Here is a 20,644-nt window from a genome sequence, read left to right as displayed (position 1 = left end):
GATATATTTTTTTTATAGCCAGTTCACTTTTTTGGCCCTCAGGCTTATTCTTTAGATAGGGTTATTAACATAAATGATTGATTGTATATTGTTTAATGTCCCTCTTGAAAATTATTATTTTGATATATCATATATATATGTGTGTGTTCTGGAATGTCTTAAGGAATTGTTCAAGTCGACATAAGTTGCCTCAAATCCATATACCATAGGAATGCTTCAATACCAATGTCATTTGCATGGCCTTAAGGAGTTTAGAAGAATTTTTTCCCTACAGACCTGCATTGTGCAAAATTTTATACTGATCTTATCCAACTCTACCCCAGAGTTCAAAATGAATGAAAAAAAAATATACTGGTAGAAATGTTTGCAGATTGAGGTTTTAAAAAAATATTGGGGGTGGGGTATGGTGTGGGGTAATTTCATGTAAAATTTTGATACCCTTGTGTGGCACTAACCTTACTCATGTTACTTGTACCATGAGATATATAACTTAAGAATCTTCACTAACTCTGAGAGCGTTAATATGTTTTAATTTTTTCTGGTTTTTAATATTTCAATTACATAATTTTGTCACACTTGAGTTTTTTCTGGAAAAAAAATGACACTTTTTAAGACTTTTGTTGCCCTGTCTTGTATCCCTTCTGACTGTCAGAGCGTCTTCTCAGCATGCTCAATTAATACACATGAATTCTATAATTTCAATTTCTTTAATTTTTGTTTCACCTCAATAACTAGAAAACTGACCAGTCAGCAAGGGCCCCGCCATGGGGTAGAATTAATAGCCGGTGCAGCTTACGGAATGATTAAAAAATGTACGAAGAATAAGCAACAGCAACAGCAATTGTATTCTTAAAATTTCAAGATAATTCCTGAATATTCAAAAACCTGAAAATAATATCCTTGTATTTACATTAGGCAGTAAAGAACAACTTAACATTGAATGTATATTTAAACAATTATGAAGCTAGTGTTATATAAAATGCCAGCCTTCAATGAATGCAAATATCATGAAGGCTTGACCTTAACTTCAAACAAACAGCAGTTGCAGACAAAGGTTTACATTAATCTTAAAGTGACAGATAAAGAAAAGCCTACTAAATTTTCTGCAGCAGGCTAGATAATTAATCCCAAGGGATTAATTGTACCTCTCTCATCATTTTCATCTTATGTTACAATAAGAACTTTTTCAGTATTAATGATATAATGGGGTTTTTATACAACTATCCTAAAAATTAATAATATTCTTGAATTAACATAAAGTGACAAATTTAAAGTAAATCAAAAAATCTTCTTTAATCTATTTCTTGTTATTAGAATTCAATGAAATCATAACTACCTGTGGTATTAAACAAAAATAAATTATAAAAATTTATATTTAAATCCACATTTCAGAGTGTTCATAGCATTCCAAATTGACTTAACTTCAAAACAAACTTCATTTGCAGACAGAGGTGGTAATTCATCTCAATTTGACAGATAAAGATAATGCTCTGGATTTTCTTCAGGAGGAAAGCTAATTAATCCCAAGGGACTCATAGCAGCATTCAGTTTACAATGGGAACATCTTCAGCAGTTATCTCTCTTTGCCAATGCTTTCGTATATAAAGTTAAGGAATCTACCCCACCACCCCAGCTCCAAACCAGGGGACATAGAGAACCAAACTTAGCATCAAAATATGTATTTCTGCCTACTGAACTACCATACCAAATTTGTACTTGATTGGGTAACCATAAAAAAAGTTGCCCATTCATTCTTATGCATAGTTAAGGAATCTACCCCACCACCCCAGCTCCAAACCAGAAGACATAGAGAACCAAACTTAGCATCAAAATATGTATTTCTGCCTACTTAACTACCATACCAAATTTGAACTTGATTGGGCAACCATAAAAAAAGTTATTAGAAAAAAACAGAAAATTTGTGGACAGAAGAGTGACAGACGGACAGACAGACAGACAGACGGACGGACAGAGTGATTACTATAGGGCACCCGCAAATTCTTGCGGGGCCCTAATAAAAAACGAAAATATTAAATCATATCAGATATATACATTAGAAAGTAGGGTGGGTGGGCGGGAACTTGTTGCACTAAGCGCTGCGAAACCTCGAATAACCTCTAATTCTTAATACCTGGACACAGGTAAACTACCTGTTCCGCATGATTTCATTTGAACTCATATCAATCGTTACAACCCAATCAAATTTTAGATACTATAAATACTTCCTAAACACGTAAACAAACAACACCACGTGTTTCTGATACCATTTATAAATATATTTTTTAAGAATTTTGTCGCCCTGTTTATATCCCTTCTGACTGTAAGAGCGTCTTCTCAACATGCTCAATATACACATGAGTTCTATAATTTTAATTTCTTTAATTTCCCACACAAATTAGATTTAATTTTCTGTTTTGTTTTTGTTTCACCTCAATAATTATATTTTCTCATGATAATTTTTCAAATGTGTAATTATGTGTCTTTTGAATTCAAAGTTTTCTAATTATATCACATAAACTTAGGTTGTTTCTTCTTTCTTTTCTTGATGTGTTTTCATATGTCTCTGTAAACTATCTGGATATTTAAAGTCCTTCCCACACTCCTCACAGCTATGGTCTTTTTTGGATGTATGTGTCTGTGTGTGTCTTTTCAAGTGTGCCCTTTCACGAAAGGCTTTCCCGCAAATATCACATGAATGAGGTTTTTCTTCGCGATGTATTCTCATGTGTCTTCGTAAACCATCTGGATATTTAAACTCCTTCCCACACACATCACAACTATGAGCTTTTTCAGATGTATGCGTCTTTGCGTGTCTTTTCAAGTGTGCCATTTCACGAAATGTTTTCCTGCAGATATAGCATGAATATGGATTCTCTCCTTCATGTATTTTCAAGTGTCTTTGTAAACCCTTTGAATCGCTCAGTACTTTTCCGCACACATCACAAGAATTGTCTCCTTCTCTCTCTGAATTCCCAATCTCATCACTCTCTGCAGACTCTCCATCTGCATGGGTCTTTAAGTACATCTGCGATTGTTCCGACTGAATGAAAAAGTTTCTTGCATGGGTCTTCATGTGTGACTTAAAATGCTGAGATAAAGAGAAGATCTTCTCACACACATCACATTTATAATGCTCATCTCCTGTATGTGTCTTTATATGTAGATTTAAGTTCTGTATGTCCTTGTATGTCTTTCCACACACTTCACATTTATAAGGTTCATCATCTGAATGACTCAACATGTGTCTCTTTAAAAGAGATAATTTCTTGAAGGTCTTCCCACACACATCACATTTGTCATCAGCTCTATGTGTCCTCATGTGTATCTCTAAGACACTGGATTGGATAAATAACCTCCCACACACATCACATTTAAAAGGTTTATAACCTGTATGGGTCCACATGTGTCTGCGTAAAGCATTTGATTGCATGAACGCCTTCCCACACTCCTCGCATTTAAAAGGTGTCTCACCTGTATGTGTCCTCATGTGTGTTCTTAAGGAACTCGATAAGCTGAATGCCCTTCCACACAGACCACATACATACGGTTTCTCACCTGTATGTATCCTCATGTGTTTCCTTAAGTTTCCTGCTTCCTTCAGCTCACTTCCACAAATCTCACACTTAAACAGTTTTTTACCTGTATCTGTCCCCATTTGTGTTGGTAGTTCATCTGAACAGGTAGAGGTTTTCAAGCAGAATGTTACATTCATTTGGCTTTCTCCACTGGTGTACTGATGCATCTCTTTAAAACTGCTATACAAGTTGCGTGTTCATATGTCTTTTCAAATAATGTTCTCCAGGAAAAATAGCATGCAGAGGGTATTTAAATGGTATATGTCTTGGGGTGATTCCTACATGTTCTGAATGAGTCATAGGTGATACATTCAAAATGCTTTTGCCCAAGTGTTGTTTGATGGTAATTATCAGCACTGTAATTGGTTGGTTGTTATCAGCACTGTTACTGGTTGGTTGTTATCAGCACTGTAGTTAGTTGGTTGTTATCAGCACTGGTATTGGTTGGTTGTTATCAGCACTGTTATTGGTTGGCTATTTTCAGGACTGGTATTGTTTGGTTGTTATCAGCACTGCAATTGGTTGGCTATTTTCAGGACTGTAATTGCTAAACTTTCCAGCATCACTTTGAGTGTGTGATTTGGATGAATAAGCTTTATTTCCTCCCCTAAAAATGTGACAAAGGTAGAAATAAATTGTAATACTAGATAAAGGTTATTGTCTTGTGAAATGTAAAATCTAAGATAAGACTACAAACTTGTGTCAGAAATCTACAAACTTTCAAATAAATTTATGTTACTTCATACAAATAAAATGAGTAATTATAATTGTTAGTCTAAGAATCATTGCCTTAGGGGGTGATTAAAAACATAGGAAAAATGTATATTTGAACTAGATCAGTTTTGTTGATCAAGTAAGCTTCCATTCTGAAATTTTGAATGATTTTATCAAAGAGTGAGAACACAAAATGTTGTCAAGTATGGCTTGCACTACTAGCTGTAAGACAGACAACTCAAATGAGGGAGCTTGTTGTAAAACAAGACACCGAATCTTCCATCACATTTATCATGTTATTTAATATCATATAAATAGGATGTTGTATTATAAATATTTTCTTTCTTTTAAATGGTCCTCTGACACAATTAAAACAATGACCTCATGAATTTCCCTTAGGAATTGTGAATTGTTATTTCATAAATTCATTCCAAAAAAATAAGTGTTTTTGTTTCTATTTATATCTACAGTCAATTCTCGAATTATCGCCATTCGATTCATCGCCATTTTCGCAATACCGCCATGATTTCCCAAGAACGTTTTTCCTGCTATATAAAATTCTCTTTATAACGCCAAATTCGCATACCGCCATCCGCCACCCTGTTTTCACAACAAATGTCCATTTTTAAGTGTCAATTATCTCGATATACCGCCACAGGTGCGTGTGGTCAGTGAAGCGCGACTAATTGGTTGACACTATCCTTGTTGTAAAGCATGCAAAGACAGACAAGGTACCTGTAATTAAGTAATTAAACAAGAACTAAATAAACAAAGATTTTAACATGAAATTTTGTTTTCTGTTTAATAAAAATCATTTAGTCACGGCTTTGCCACGAAAGCGGTCGTTGTTAAAGTACGCCGATAACTATATAATTTAGATGATCTCTGCTCTAAACATTGCAACATTTGTTGAATAAATAATTATACGGTATAAATTGTGAACGATTCATTATCAATGATGCCATAAACAATAAATTTATTCAAGAATTCATTTTACTTACTATCGGCAATATATCACGACGATCGACCCAGCACGTTTTTTTTTTTTTTTTTTTTTTTCAATAGCAGAACTGCAGATTTAAATGCACACCCATGTACTTGTCTTTATTTCATAACTGCACATTTTGTTTTAGCGAATTTGTACATTAAAAAAAATAACTTAAAGTATTTTCAATCAGTTTTTATATACATGTACATGTAATAATAAGAATAGAAACGCTAAACGGCATTTCTAAGAACGGTAACTCTACTTCTTGTTTTCCAGAAAATGGGAAATTCAATTCATCGCCAAATTCGTTATACCGCCATGATTTCTAAATTACAAAAGGTGGCGGTTTATCGAGAATTAACTGTATATATACCAGAAGATTCATCATCAAATACTGGATATTTGGACACTGTGTATGCAAGGTAGCGACCTCTGACTTAACGACCATATAAACTGGACATCTGCTCTAAACCTGAAAAAGATTAAGCAAAATCATTCTCAAGAAGAAACACATTTGTAATCATAAGTACTGTGAAATCACCATGATTTTCTAGGGGGACCTATAATATTTATGGATTTTTTAAGTCTCAGACTCCAATATCCATCACAGAAATTACATCCCCACTAACAACTACTTTGTCAATATATCTATTCCTTGGATCTTCTGAATATATGGCATGTATGAGTTACTCATGAAATTACTGTAAAAGCACAAATATTTGTGGGGGATTAAATTTTGTTTATTTCGTTGTTAACAAAATTCAACGAAATTAAATCCCACATGAAATTTTATCTGACTATATATTGAAGAGGATTAGTTCTAAAACAACGTAATTAATTGCACACAAAATTATTTTTGATGACAAAACAACAAAATTTTATGCCCAAGAAAATTTGTGCTTCTACAGTATGTCCTTACGACCAACAAAATGTAACAAACATTGACCATGTTGACAGTCACAAATAAAAATCTCACAGTATCCTGTTATGTCATTTTAAATTCATGTTAGTTATTAGCTGGTATTGGACTAACAAGACTAGTATTTGTTAGTCTAATAATATGATTCATATAAATTATTTAGTAAGGTACATTACCATAAAGTAGCTTCTTTTTTTGTTTTTTATTTCTTTTAAATAAATGACATTATTTCGGATGTAGCTTGTAACACGAGCTTTGATTGATTACAAAGTCGAATGTAAATTTCCATGCATTCGACTTGAGCCAGGTCAAAATAAAATGTGACATCACAATGCATACTTTCTCTATGATAAAAACCAAATAACAAGATGTCATGATGCCTACTATAAGTATTTATTTTATCGATAGATTGAGACACACTTTATTAGACTCTAATGTAACTTACAAAGCATTTTTATGGGTACAAAGGAAATAAATTTGTTATCCAGGTCCAATCAATGGTGTACAGGGATTTACTCCAGGTTGTATTCCATACACCCTTCGGCCTCAGGGTTTATGGATAAAAATCCGGGGTAAATCCCCGTAGTCTATAGAAAGAATAATTCACATAGGCAACACTGCTGTTCCCTTCAGTATAGTCATTTGGTTGTTTAATTGACTCTCTGTCACTATTAGCGAGCGCAGCGAGTGTCGCGAGCGACGCTCGCAAAGCGAGCTCAATAGACTAACGTGTAAGAACAGAGGAAATTCGGATTGAAATCTGTACATACGTCAGCCAAATTTCTCTGTGCAACATTCCCAGAATTCCCGCACTACCCAATGTCCTTTGCGCAAATAAATAAATAAATAAAATAATAACGTAAAACATACTAGTAAAAGGCTAGAACAGTTTGTGGAAATCTTTCAAAGAAACAAAAAATAACTCTACAATGTTTTTCAACCAAAATTGCACTAGATCTATAGTTTCAAACAGACGCTCGGCTGTCTCCGTAAGCTCCGACGAGCTCCGTGACGTCGTGTGACGTCACAGTTAGTCGAGATATCTCGTGCGGCTTGATATTTGAAGTGGCTGATCAATTTTTACAGTGTTTTTGGTGGTACAACTGCGCTCGCCCCAACGGTCACACCGTAAAACATATTATTTCTACATTGCTTACCGTTTAGGCATGTTAATCCCAACATGTAAATATTCAGTGAAATTTCTGTTCAAAATATGGCTCCCATGATGAAATTGTTTACCTCCTCGCATAAAAGAGTTCCTATAGTTTGTTTTCTTTACATGTGAATCTAAACAACTATCAACTGTGGCTATTGTATTGAACACCAAATCTAAAGAAAACAAACTATAGAAACTCTTTTATGCGAGGAGGTAAACAATTTCATTACAGAGGCCACATTTTAAATGGATATTTCAGTGAATGGTGACAGAGTCAAATAAACAACCAAATGACTAAACTGAAGTGAACAGCAGTGTTGCCTTTGTGAAAAATTCTTTCTATAGTTGACTGAAGTTGGGGTTTAATTTCCAGACATGAATAATTAATGGTAGTCCAGAGATTCTGTAGACATCAGTAAAAATATATATCCAGCCCAGCAGAATCTCAACAAAGATTAACTGGTAATCTAACAACCAAGCTTATTGATAAACGTGATGACTTTAACTCCTCCTTGGCACCTGATCCCACAGGGACTGACAAATAGATTTTTAAGGCACTTGTCCAAGTGCAAGTACATGGTCAAAATTGACTTGCCCTACCTGAATTTTTGCTTGCCCTACCATAAACTAATTCAGTCTGTATTTATAGATATTTAAAAATAAGAGGAAGACAAATGCTGAGTAAATCATACAAGCCCCTATGCCCAGCTTTAAATTTATGGCCTACAAATAAATTCTATTTTTGATAAGTCACTTGCCCACGGGCAAGTGGTTGATAAAATTTCACTTGCCCACCCCTAAAATTCACTAGCCCCGAGCATCAGGCAATGGGATTTGTCATCCCCTGTCCCACCTCTGATGTTTTGGTGGTCCGTGTTTGCTCCTCTTTTATTTTGTATTGTTTTATGGACTTTTTCACTTAAATAGACCCTTTCGTGATAAGTGCGGTACTGCTCCTTTGCATGGCAAAATGATATATTTTGGTGAAATATGACGAAAAAGCAGATGTTTCAATAAACCAAAAGTCATTTATCTATCTTTTAACAAAAACTCCGCCAAACGTTATTAATTTGCCCTGCAGAACAGCAATACCACAATTACTGTGAAGAGGATAACACTGTTCATTATCTCCATATATATCATTATATGAATTTTTGCCATTGTTTTTAACCGCTGACTGGAACAGAGTCAGAAATTAAAAATATTTAAGTATAGGTGAATGTTTTTCAAAACAGAAATGAATGAATGCGTTGAATGAATGAAGCGCTACTGTACTCTATACTTAAGAAATAAATAACAAGTTTATAAACTTCAATGGGAATTGAGGTGGGTCGGTCACGTGATCAAATCCTGGGAAGGTCGAAGGCCTTCTCAGAAGATTTGATCATGTACCGACCCACTTCAATTCCCATTGAAGTTTATAAACTTGTTATCTATTACTTATATATACATTTGAGGCAGACAATTGAATATTTTCGAATTTATTTATTGCACTAACCGTTCGTCGTAGATTTTGAAAAAATGACGCAGGGTGTAAATCGGCTTGCATGGCGGTTACGCTTCGAATTCGTTAGGCTAAGGAATCTATTTCAAAGGGAATATTTTGTGAAAGGCTGCTTGTGATCAGTAATAGTGAACAGATTGTTGTCTGGGAATATTTTATTCGTGAAAAATGATAATCGATGCTGAAAAGACACAAGAAACACGTCCGAAGTTTGATGATAAAAAGTTGGAGGAATTTCGGTCGCTGGAAAGGGATGGATGGATCATGGACTGAGACACTTGTTCGAGCCAGTTAATTTGCAATTTGATCAAAAACATTCCACGGTTTCAGCAACTAAAGGCATACTTATCGTAAAACACTGATAAACACGGAGACACTGGCGACAGCTTTACATTGAACTACGAAAACGCCGAGGTGTTTGGCAGCTGTTCATGGCATGATTGCAAAGATATTTTCCAACAGATTTACACATTTATCGTGAGTAAAATTTAAAGATAAAATAAAAGTTTATCATGAAAATTTAACCAAAGGTCTATCCAAAAAATAAGGATGAACGTTAGAGACTGTGCAACTGACAAAAGTGAAGAAAAATGTAAACAAACGCTTGGCTCCTAGTTTTCTCTATGTACACAGGTTGAATCGATGGCCCAAAAACTGTATGAAATACTTGTTTACATTTAAAATAAAATAACATTGTTATTTTACTTGCTTATTTTATTCATTTTTATACATGAAAAGCAAGCAGAGCAGGTCATTTTATAATTCATGTACCGGTAGATATTATTGCGCCGTGTGATTAGGTCACGTATTGACCTCTGACCTCTGACAAACTTCATACAGAATTGAAGAAATTTTCTCTCTGTATGTTTATATAATGGAAAGATACCACAAATGTATATATATCAGAATATAGAAAAGTCTGGGACTAGCCCTAGTAGCCGTACTAGTTTTACCGCTTGCCTTTGAGCCATACATTCTCACATATTTCCTTTTCACTCGTTCCACTGACATACTTTAAAAGGAACACGTTTATTGCACAGCTCTTTGGATACATGTATTTATCAAATTATACTACTAAATAGGGTAAGAAATTACCTGATAATTGATCCTTTGTTGATCAATACCGATCTCTGTCTGGCTTTGTGTACAAAAATCAAAATGACGATCCCGATCCCTATTATTGTGATGCAAAACGCTTTTTAGCTCACCCGAACCAAAACCTTTTTCAAAAGAACCACTGGGCCAATTTTAACCAGTCTTGGTACAAAGCATCCTCGAATAAAGGGCAGAATTGTAAAAATAAAGGACAAGTTCCTTCACAAGGGGAGATAATCAAGAAAAGACAAAAATAGGATGGGTTCATTAAAAAAATCTTCTCAAAGTTCTTAAGAACCAAGTTGGCCAGAAAAGTTATATTGCCAAGAACTAAAAACACCAGACCAAAAAAGATTGTTCGTTGCCACTATGACATTTATAGAGATATATTCATCTCTATAATCCAAAACCTCTTTTATAACATCATTTCCATTAACTGTCAGGAATATATCAAACTATATGCATGTTTGTTTCCTGCAGTCAACAGTCTTTTGACCCAAGTGCATTTAAAGGATTTCATAAAGTTGTCAATATTTACCATCCTTAAAACCTCCAGACAGGTCATCCTGATTATAGCTATTGTTCTCTTTAAGCAACAGGAGCTGTATTTTTGAACATTTTATTTTGCTGTTAAAATGTGTTATCAAGAAAAAAGTGTACCATTTTATTTAATGATTTATTATTGTACCTAAATAATTATTTTGTTCTAGAAAAAAAAATTATATGATGTTGAACAATTAGAAAAAAGATGGTCAAATTGGAAATGTCTTTTTCAAAGTAATGATTAAGCATAGGAGTTTTATACTATTGTTATATTGTAACCTATGTAAGACTGACATATTTATTTCACACACCCCTTCCACATGTAATATTGTAGGTGTGTGTCTCACCTTGTATGTAAGTGTGTGTATGTCTGTATGTGAGAGTGCCATTAAGGTCAGACGACACGTTCCTCAAATAAACATGTATGTTTTGTATTTCTTGGTATTATACAAAAATTATGCATATTTGTCATTCGCTTGTAATTTCTACATTGTGTTCAAGATGTTTTTAAATATAAGTACGTCAAAAATTGTGATATAGGCCATTCAGATGAATACCCATATGGGATATACATGTATATTTGAGAAATATCAACCTGTTGTATCTTGTCTAAATGCCTGGTAAGGTACCCTAATTTTTTGTGAGGAAACTTGTTTAAGTACCTAAACTTCAATGACAATTTTTTGGGAAAAGTTATATATTTTTGAGGAACGTGTCGTCTGACCTTAAATATATTTAAATGTTTGCTTCCGAACATATATGTAATGTGTTGTTTCTGTAAATAAATAAAAAAAATGTATTTAACTGATTTTAAACCTTTATGACCCATTATACTAAAATAAAGCAGAAGAAAGACTTCTATGTACAATCCAATTTGTAGTTTTATATAAGAAATCATTATTGTACAGGACGACAAGAATCTAATTTTGTTTCAATCGAAGCTTATAAATTAATAGTTCTTCCACCACAAATATCAACAATTAACAGAAGATTATTAACGTTATTTTTTTCTGCCATGGATATATTTATTATCTATTATCAATATATATTGCGCCAGAAAATTCCCACATCAAAGTCGCAGCTCATATTGCTTAAACCTTACTTATCACATTTGATTTCGATATCAATTAAAAGATATCTTAATTAAAATTTATTTAGTGAGGAAAGTTTGTCAATAATAAGTACAGGAAGAGAAATAAATAAATGATTCAGTTTTTGTAAAATTAGTTTTTACAACAGCGCCCCCCCCCCCCTTTAAAAAGAAAGACGTCCATGCTATTTAATTGACTTACAGTTGAACAGTGGAACACTGATATTTTGAATACCTTGGATATATATCAAATTGATATGGAAGTCTTTATTTCACCTTAATTATTTCTTAAGCTGGAAATGACCCGTATATCGACATAATATCATTTCAATCTTCCTGTCTCCGATATCAACACGGGGATATACCTTTCGAATCCGATACCCCTGACTGATTTCTTAACTCTGGTCTAAATTTCTAAAACGTTGTTAGTTGGTTATTCACTGGCCGATTTAGAGGGGGGTCCGCCCCTCCACCCTTTGTGTCCAAGAAAATACACAATATTTGTTAAATCAATGTTTTTTGTGTGTGGGCCCCTACACTGACCTCAAAGTGGTCGCCCCCCCCCCCTTTTAAAAATTTCTGGATCTGCCACTGTTATTGACATACAAATTGCTGAGGCATCTTTAATTTTATGATCGATACAATGACCTTCCCAGCAAATACAGTTTCATGTCATATGCTCATTTTTTTTTTCAAACTGATTGTAAGGTCATTATTAACACAATGAGTTGTCCACGGATTCTCCCCTTTTCCCGAACATAACAAGAAGCACGTGTCGGGTGTCACATGTCCACAGGGGATGCTCAATTTTTCAACCTTGTCATTCATCTGAAAAATTGTAGGACATCCAGCATCTGAAGTAACTCTGATAGTGTGTATCCCTTGGTTTACGTATGGCTTATACAAGTAGTTACTTCAGAAAGAGCAAGCTCCAAAAACTTGATCCGTGTCACTCATCTGAAAAATGTAGGTTAAATCGAGCAATCAAAGTAAGGTCCAGTAGTGTGCATCCTTAGATGTACTCTCTGTAGCTAGTTCAAGGTTAATATAGGGCTTATAGTAACTTTAGAATAAACCTGCTCCAAAACTTTTAACTTGTCACTATCTGAAAAAAGGTGAAATCGAGCATCCCAAATAAACCTGGAAATGTGCATCCTTAGACGTAGCATCCATGCAAGTTTAGTTTGTTAAAAGGAAATGGGACCTAATACTAAAATTTAGATCAAACCCAGCATCATAAGCAAGGCACCATTAAAATATATAATTTGCATTTTTAATATGAAAATTTTCAAGAAAATCAAACAGAAATATCATGCATGTATCTTGCTGATCAAATCATATTTCAACTATATTATTATTTTATAAAAGATAAAAACTTAGATTGCTTCATATCTTAAAAAAAAACAAAAACATTTTCACTATTTTGAAGGGTGGACAACATCATACAATGTTCAACTACATGTATTTTGAATTTTTTAATTTCAAATGATATGAAATGATAACAATTCCTTGTATGGATATTGCGGCTTATTAATTCAAGATAATCCCAAAATCAAAGTTTATTAAAATGGAACTTCTACATCTCTGAAGACAATATGTTAAGTATCTGAACTAGTTGGTTTTCTTCACTGGTTTGTTTATGTTAAACTGATAAGCTGCATGATATACCTTTCTGTCCCTATCTATTTTTGTTACATTTGTATTTCTTATATTGATGTGTACTTATGTTAACCTTAAAGCTTTCTCATCTATCAATTGACTGCATGTGTATACTGTATACAGGGAAATTTTCGCCCCTTTCGCCCTATCCTCCTTTGGGCGAATTTAAAACAGGGCAAATTCAAAGAATACACTATATAAATTTCTTTAAAAAAACTATGACTGGGCGAATTTAAAATGGGGCTTAATTGTTTGCGAGTGTGAGAGGGCGAAAATAACTCTGTATACAGTATATCCGAAATGCATCACATTATAATTGATGATCATATTTCTCAATGTGGCTTAACATTTGATTTCTCCATGTTTAAGTATCCTTCATGTATACAATAACTTTCACAGTACATACATGTACATTACTATCAACATAATCAATACAAAATAATATGTTAAATAATTTATTGAATAATTATGTCAATTTTCTTTTCATTTGAATGTTTCTCCTTGTGTTTCTCTAAAGTTCTTAATTTAAAAAATCCCTTTCCACACACTTCACATATAAATAAAGGTTTATCATCGGTATGGGTCCTCTTGTGTCGTTGTAAGCTTAACGCCACAGCAAAAGCCTTCCCACACACGTCACACATGTACGGTTTATCACTTGTATGTGTCCTCCGGTGATTCTTTGAGTGTTCGGAATGGATCAATGACCTTCCAGAAGGTTCCTCGCCATTGTGTATCAAAATGTGTTTCTTTAAGTCACCCTCGTGAGTGAATGTCCAGTCACGCCCATCAGGTGTTTTTGGATTATCACTTGTATGCACCATCATGTGCATCTGTAAGTTATCTGATTGATAAAACACTTTCGCACACACATCACATCTATAAGATTTATTGCTAGTATGTGATTTCACGTGTCTCTGAAAGCAACTTGAATCAGAGAAAGCCTTTCCACACACTTCACATTTATAAGGCTTTTCACCTGTGTGTATCCTCATGTGTTTGAGAAAGTTACTTGAATTACTGGAGGCCTTTCCACACACATCACATTTATAAGGTTTATCACCGGTGTGGACCCTCATATGTGCATATAAGGCATCTGTTCTTTTAAATGCCTTTCCACACACTTCACAAAGTTTGTCACCAGTATGAGTTTCTTTGTGTATCTGTAAGTCTTGTGAGTTGTTGAATGTCTTTCCACACAACTCACACTTATAAGTTGTATGTGTCTTCAAGTGTCTACGTTTGCTACATAAATGGTTGAACCTTTTCCCACACATTTCACATTGATGAGGTCGATCAGAAGTATGTATCTTCATGTGTACTTTTAAGTGGTCCTTTCGACTTAAAATTCTTCCACAGATGGTACATTCATGACCCTTTTTACTTGACTGAGTACCATCATGACCTACTAAATTTTCTGTTCGTTTGTCACTTTTGGAGAATTGTGAGTAGTTTTCAGCATTGCTTTCGATACACAGTTTAGATGAAATCGTCCCTTGCTCCACCTATAATGTAAAAAAAAAAATATTTCAATGCTTGCTTTAAGTATTTTTGAATTTATTATATAACTGTGTCAATCAAAACACATAAATTCAAAAGTCATCTGGCAAATTAACTTTCTCATTATTTAATATTTACACATTAAGTCAGTGTTTGGATTCTTTATGATAGATTCTTACAAAATACATGGAATATGCCAAAGTATTTTGACCTTCATAGCTCATGACCTTTTGCTTAGCAAAATTTAAATTCTAGTTGAATTAACAAGAAATCAACTCATCTAACTTTCGAAGCATTATCACTGAGAAAACAAATAGAAATGTAAACATTTAAATTTTAAATTAAACTATTTTGTGATACAGATGTACGCATACATTTTTAACAGAATATAAAAATTAAGAAACTGTCTCAAATGCTGATAAGTTGTTACAGTGTGGACAATATGTTGTAAAAATTTTGTGGTTTCAAACACCTTTTCTCTTTATTTATGTTTTTAACCTCGTTATCATGAATTCTCACTACAGTCAGGTAAAATGGCATGACCTACTTAAACAGATTAAAATGTCTAGTCATCAAAAAAAAGAATGAAACAGTTATTGCTGCTTAATTTTTCAGTCCGTCTGATAATTGAGCAACCTTCAAAGTACATGTACAATATTCACTAAGCCCTTTGATGTTTACTGTAAACAAACTTTTATTCGCGACGACTTTATTTCGCGATTTACCAGGGATAAACTAGTTTGCGACGATTAATTTTCGCGATCAAGCCCTTTTGCATCTGTTTTTAGTAGACAATATCCTTTAAGGATGTACAACACACCAAAAATTCCTGTCGTTTAATTTTCGTTATTTTTGTATATTTATTACATGAGTATATTTTCTGCATGTTTGCATATTTTGGACAAAATCGTTCGAGTGGTTTTTGGACAGGAACTTCCAAAAGTTACCCCCCTTTAGTTGTTTACAAGGAGAGAAAATTTTTAATCAATGAACTACTTAAACCTTGATTTTCAAAAAAACCAGGTTAGATATAAATGTCAAATTTAATTGGCTTATTCCTTTAACCATTTAACACAAAAACATAGTCATCTTTTTGATATACATATCATCAAAACAATTTTTAAAGACCTTAAACTGAAAAACTATGAATTTTCTAAGCCTTGAAAATTGCGTATTTTTCAAATTCAAATTTTTTTAGTGAAAAAACCTGTCGTTTAATTTTGGTAAAAAACTTTCTTTAGGTAGCTGGTAGTAAAAATAATCTTCATAATTTTTTGTATAATTTTTGTACGACCAGTTTTGATTTAATAGCGGAAAAATACCCCCTCACCCTTTCTCAATAAATCACGTTCCCGCTCGTTTTTCCAGACGGGGGTCGATCACTCTGTTATATGAATCTACAAATACACATCAAAAAAATTAAATTTGAATATTGCTTTTGCTTCAAAAATATATTAACTTACAAATTTAAAAGTTCTCATATGTAAAGCCTATTTAAATGTAGATTTTTAGGCAATTTTTGAATACCCCTATTACCCCCACCCCTTCCTTTTTTGCGTCGCAGACCATTATCGTTTGACGAAACGTCGTTTACAGTGCAAATATACTGGTATTTCGTCAAGAATCCAGTAGGTATGCATTAGTTTTTAAGTTCATGAATGCAGAATAAATATTGACTACTCTTTTTATATGTATCAGGAAAAAATTACTGAAAGATTTTAGTGTTTAGTCCATATACGTATGCGTTATGCATTCCATATCACATGAAACCTGGATACGAAGTTTTGTTGAACTTGAATATGTTGATTTTTAATTTTATTTCTTTAATTTTATTCATTAAAAATGGTGTATGTTCAACTCTCCTGTGATATAAATGGAATAATTGTAGTTTCTTTCATGTCATTATTTCAAACGAGACAGTACTGTATGTGGCCGTGGGGATACATCGACATTTGCATTAGATGTACATACACCCCTCATGATATTGTACGCATTTCTTTCAATGTCGTCGCTTCTAAAGCATGTTGTAAAGTTAAAATGAAAATTCCGTATTCGTCCACATCAACTTCAAAATATCAAACATTAAACTCTTCATCTATTTCAATTAATATCAAATCGCACATTGATATTTTTAAAAATCTTATAGGCTACGTTTTGTTTTGATTCGAGGAAATGCGAACCGACATTGTCGACAGAAAGTCAAAGTTACGATTTGCTGCAATAGGATATTCATAAATGCAGATAATTTCAGTACAAGTGAACAATTCTTTTCAATTCTATACTTACATTGTGTATATGAGGTCTATAGTATTCAATTCTCGGATTTATCAGGTCATGCTGTAAATGTATCTGATTCTGTGGAAAACCGTGAATAAAGGGAAGGAAATAAACATCTCCTACATTTTCAGAGTTGTTCCTCTTTGATCAGTAAGGGTCTGAGAACAACATCGATTTTACATTGTAAAATGTTTTTGTTTATTTAAATTGTTGTTTTATTTAATTAAAGAAGAAAAACAATATATATATCGTGTATGCACAAATTGTAATGAAGACCATTAATCGGAATGTTATATCGCCAATTGTACATGATGAGAATTTCGGCAATGTAAAATAAAATTTCCAGAATAAAAAAAATGCTGTGCTTTGATCAAAAATACAATTTATTGTATATGAAATTAAATGAAATAAACATTAAGGGATGGTATTTTATGTCTTGCTTTTTACGGAGTTTAATCGGGTTAATTAAAAAAAACAAAACAAGTTTATTGATTGAGTATGGTACGCACAATCACAGCCAATCCCCATGTTCATGATTGATATGCATCGGGATCGTTTTGCTTGTCGTTTTGATGCTTTATTTTTGACGTTAAATTTGACGTCACGTCAAACGTTCAATTGAAATCGCAAGAGTTATCTCCCCCAGTGTGTTGTACGTCTTTAAGGACCAGTTCGCGGCAAGAAATATTCGCGATAACGAGGACCCTCGCGAACTTCGTGAAAAATTCTCGAACGTGAATAAAAGTTGGTTTACAGAAATCTTGGTCCAATTGAGTTTAGGACAATAAGGTGTGACTGTATTTTGGTTCTTAGACTTATAAATATTATTATACCCCCCGCTTGAAAAGCGGGAGGGTATATAGTAATCGTTAATTCCGTCCGTCCGTCCGTCCGTCTGTCTGTCCGTCCGTCTGTTACGCTTTGGGGTACCCATCTCTTATCCGTAACTCCTCTCATACCACTGAATGAAATTTGATGAAACTTTCATAGAATCTTTATTACATATTGCCATTGTGCACCTCCTATTTTCCTTTTTGATCCGACACATATTTTGGGTTTCCCGGCCACAGGAAAACATGGACATTTTCACCTGTTATAACCATATGGAAAGCGGGGGGTATCATTTAGTGAGCTCATCGCTCACAGTACCTCTAGTTGATATAAAAAACATTGCACAATGCATTTATTTTTTTAAAAAATATAATTAATAAGTAACTAGTATATTCAAATATTTTCATTTTTTCCCCAGTATATTCTTCTATTTAATTTGCTGATTATACATGTATTATAGTTTATCTTCATAAATTTTCAAACAAGAATAGATAAAAAGATACTGCAAATATCTGTTTCTGACTCTTCAAACTTTCTGTCTTATGTCTATTTATCTTCGATCATTTTGTCTTATTAACAACTTTCATCTCAAAATGCAAAGTGCTATAGCTGAAGGAACAGCTTTGAACTACTTATTATTTGTTGTGGTTGGGTGATAATGATTACTTAATATGAACATGATATCAAACTGGAAAATATAAATTCATGTACCTCCATAGTTCTCTGCTGCTGAGTTTCTCTGTCTCTTTTTGAAGTATCAGGATTCCCAAAAGGTCTTTTCTTTTCTACAATCAAGGCATGTTATCTGTAAGATTGCCACAAAATCTATTTAATATTACAAAAATGTACTCAAATCGATGAGACCAAGAATTGCTTGATTGATTGTATACTGTTTAATGTCCCTCTCCAGAATATTTCACTGGTATGGAGACGTCACCATTCAATGTTGGTGATCGGCTGCAAATTTATGCCTATGCTCGGCACTTACGGCCTTTGAGCAGGGACGGATCTTTATCGTGCCACACCTGGTGTGACACTGGGCCTCAATTTATACGGTCTTATCCAAAGGACCGCCCCATTTCGTTGCCTTTTACGACAAGCAAGGGGCTACTGAGGACCTATTGACTGGCTAACTTCAAATATGGAACTTATGAATGTGCCTTAGAATTCATGAATTGTTTCGGAATATTATACAAATGATTTTCTTTTATATATATATGTTAACCTACCAGTAGATTGGTCATCCGATAATAGATTTTCAGAACAAGATGTGGGCAACTCTGCCATCATGATCTATTTATAGCTCAAAACCCCTGTAATAGAATTGTTCAACAAAACATCTACATTAATTTTTGAAAATCTGTTAACAGGTAAAGATAACAAATCGTGGCAAATTTTTCATCAGAAAATTTCCTTCTGGTCAAACTTCTTTAAGTAAGTAAGTAAGTAAGTAAATTTTATTTAAAGTTGGCATTGTATACTACATACATAACGATAAACATGAGCTCTGTAGAGCTCTTAAACCAACTATCACAGTTAAAATATCACAGAAAGACGTTTACACATAAATTATCATGCTTTGTTTGTCATTCAACTGAATTTTCTTAATTTAAGCCCATCTCCACCTCGAAACTCCACCTAAACCCCCACCTATAATCAACAGACTTGCAAATAAATATAGGAAATATCAGAACAACCCCCCCCCCCCCCCCCATGCATGATTTCCGAGTTAGAATGACCATCCTGTACAAATGATGAAGGAATTATTTTAAGTTTTTTTAATTTTACTTTTACTTTTTGCATGCAAGTTTAAAATTAGTTACTCAAAGACTTTGCCCTACTACAAGATGGAAACAAAGGGACTAACTCTTAAGCAAAATATGTCATATGAAAAGGGTCTGTTGGGAATGGGATCCTACATGGGGCAGTGGAATATCCCTTTTAGTATGAGCTATTCTGTCCAGCAACATGACAATCGAACAATCTTTTTTCAGCATACCATACCTGCAATATTTTGTTTACAACACTCGAAATGCCGATCCCGATCAGCATTGCGCGCAGAAAATTCGAAGTACTGAAAGTACTGATCGATGTGACTTTAAATGCATAATTTGACAGTCATTGAAAATGAAAAAAAAGATTCCACTTTAAAAATGCTATGGCTTTTATTTACTTACTTACTAAATCCTCTTCGTTCCTTTTGAAGCATAGGGCTATCATAGTCACTCTCCACAAAGGTAAGAGTCGAAATCAGCAAGCATCAAGCATTTAGTTAAAAAATGTGGAAAGTGGCATAGAAACAGATTTGGTTAAAACTCATATAAAAATTTTCAGAACAAAGGGTATGATAGAAAAAGGCAAGCAAAAAATAATTTTTTGCATTGTTGCTATGGAAACCACGCGCCTTTCAATGGCGTGTTTTGTACTTTATCATGACACTTGAATTTATGGTTAAACAAATACTTTTTTATTACTAGTCATTAAAAAAAGCTTTTTAAATTATTATTTTATTTATATAAATATACTCTATTTTAACAACTGTTGATTATTGAAATTCTCTTCACCTTTTGATGAATGAAACTAGTTTTTGGAGGTTTATTTTGCTTTAAAAACAGCAAATTTGAAGTACTCTATAAGAAATCTACAACCACATTAAAGCTTATCAACATAAAATATTTATTAAACAGTATTTGTTCTAGAAGAATCAAGAAAAAAATCTGCAGGCAACTAAAGCATTTATATATGACAACTGATTTAAATCCATAATTTTCTGTCAATTTTGCTTCAAATTAC

The 20,644-nt window shown here is 33.5% G+C and overlaps 2 protein-coding genes and 1 long non-coding RNA gene across 3 annotated transcripts; all 3 read right to left on the bottom strand.

The window, feature by feature from the left end:
- Nucleotides 1-2,518: 2,518 nt before the first annotated feature.
- On the bottom strand, nt 2,519-3,848 carry LOC134281336 (zinc finger protein ZFP2-like). Its single transcript, XM_062763820.1, has one exon. The coding sequence runs from the start codon at nt 3,740-3,742 to the stop codon at nt 2,519-2,521; it is 1,224 nt and encodes a 407-aa protein (XP_062619804.1). The 5' UTR covers nt 3,743-3,848.
- A 5-nt stretch (nt 3,849-3,853) lies between these two features.
- On the bottom strand, nt 3,854-9,999 carry LOC134281335 (uncharacterized). The gene is made up of 3 exons (XR_009995059.1): nt 9,952-9,999; nt 5,651-5,749; nt 3,854-4,182 (listed from the first exon to the last, which is right to left on the bottom strand). It is a non-coding gene; the product is annotated as an uncharacterized LOC134281335 (long non-coding RNA).
- A 3,472-nt stretch (nt 10,000-13,471) lies between these two features.
- LOC134281333 (zinc finger protein 664-like) lies at nt 13,472-19,841 on the bottom strand. Its single transcript, XM_062763819.1, has 4 exons — nt 19,719-19,841; nt 19,081-19,164; nt 18,563-18,636; nt 13,472-14,748 (listed from the first exon to the last, which is right to left on the bottom strand). Exons 2-4 carry the CDS (start codon nt 19,139-19,141, stop codon nt 13,699-13,701), a joined length of 1,185 nt encoding a protein of 394 aa, XP_062619803.1. The 5' UTR covers nt 19,142-19,164; nt 19,719-19,841; the 3' UTR covers nt 13,472-13,698.
- Between the last annotated feature and the right edge of the window lie 803 nt (nt 19,842-20,644).

Source organism: Saccostrea cucullata, unplaced genomic scaffold (assembly GCF_032062105.1).
Source record: "Saccostrea cucullata isolate Sc308-1 unplaced genomic scaffold, CSIRO_AGI_Scuc_v1 ctg4155, whole genome shotgun sequence".
Taxonomy (NCBI): Eukaryota; Metazoa; Mollusca; class Bivalvia; order Ostreida; family Ostreidae; genus Saccostrea; species Saccostrea cuccullata.
Note: the sequence above shows the minus strand (reverse complement) of the source record. Positions and strands in the feature narration are given on the sequence as shown.

Bases quoted from the DNA above. Each gene is read 5' to 3' on its own strand.
- LOC134281336 (XM_062763820.1), bottom strand. From the start codon at position 3,742: ATGCATCAGTACACCAGTGGAGAAAGCCAAATGAATGTAACATTCTGC.
- LOC134281333 (XM_062763819.1), bottom strand. From the start codon at position 19,141: ATGATGGCAGAGTTGCCCACATCTTGTTCTGAAAATCTATTATCGGAT. The intron at 18,637-19,080 runs GTAGGTTAACAT...CCTTGATTGTAG, and splicing joins ATCGGATGACCAATCTACTG to AAAAGAAAAGACCTTTTGGG. The intron at 14,749-18,562 runs GTACATGAATTT...TTTACATTATAG, and splicing joins AGCAGCAGAGAACTATGGAG to GTGGAGCAAGGGACGATTTC.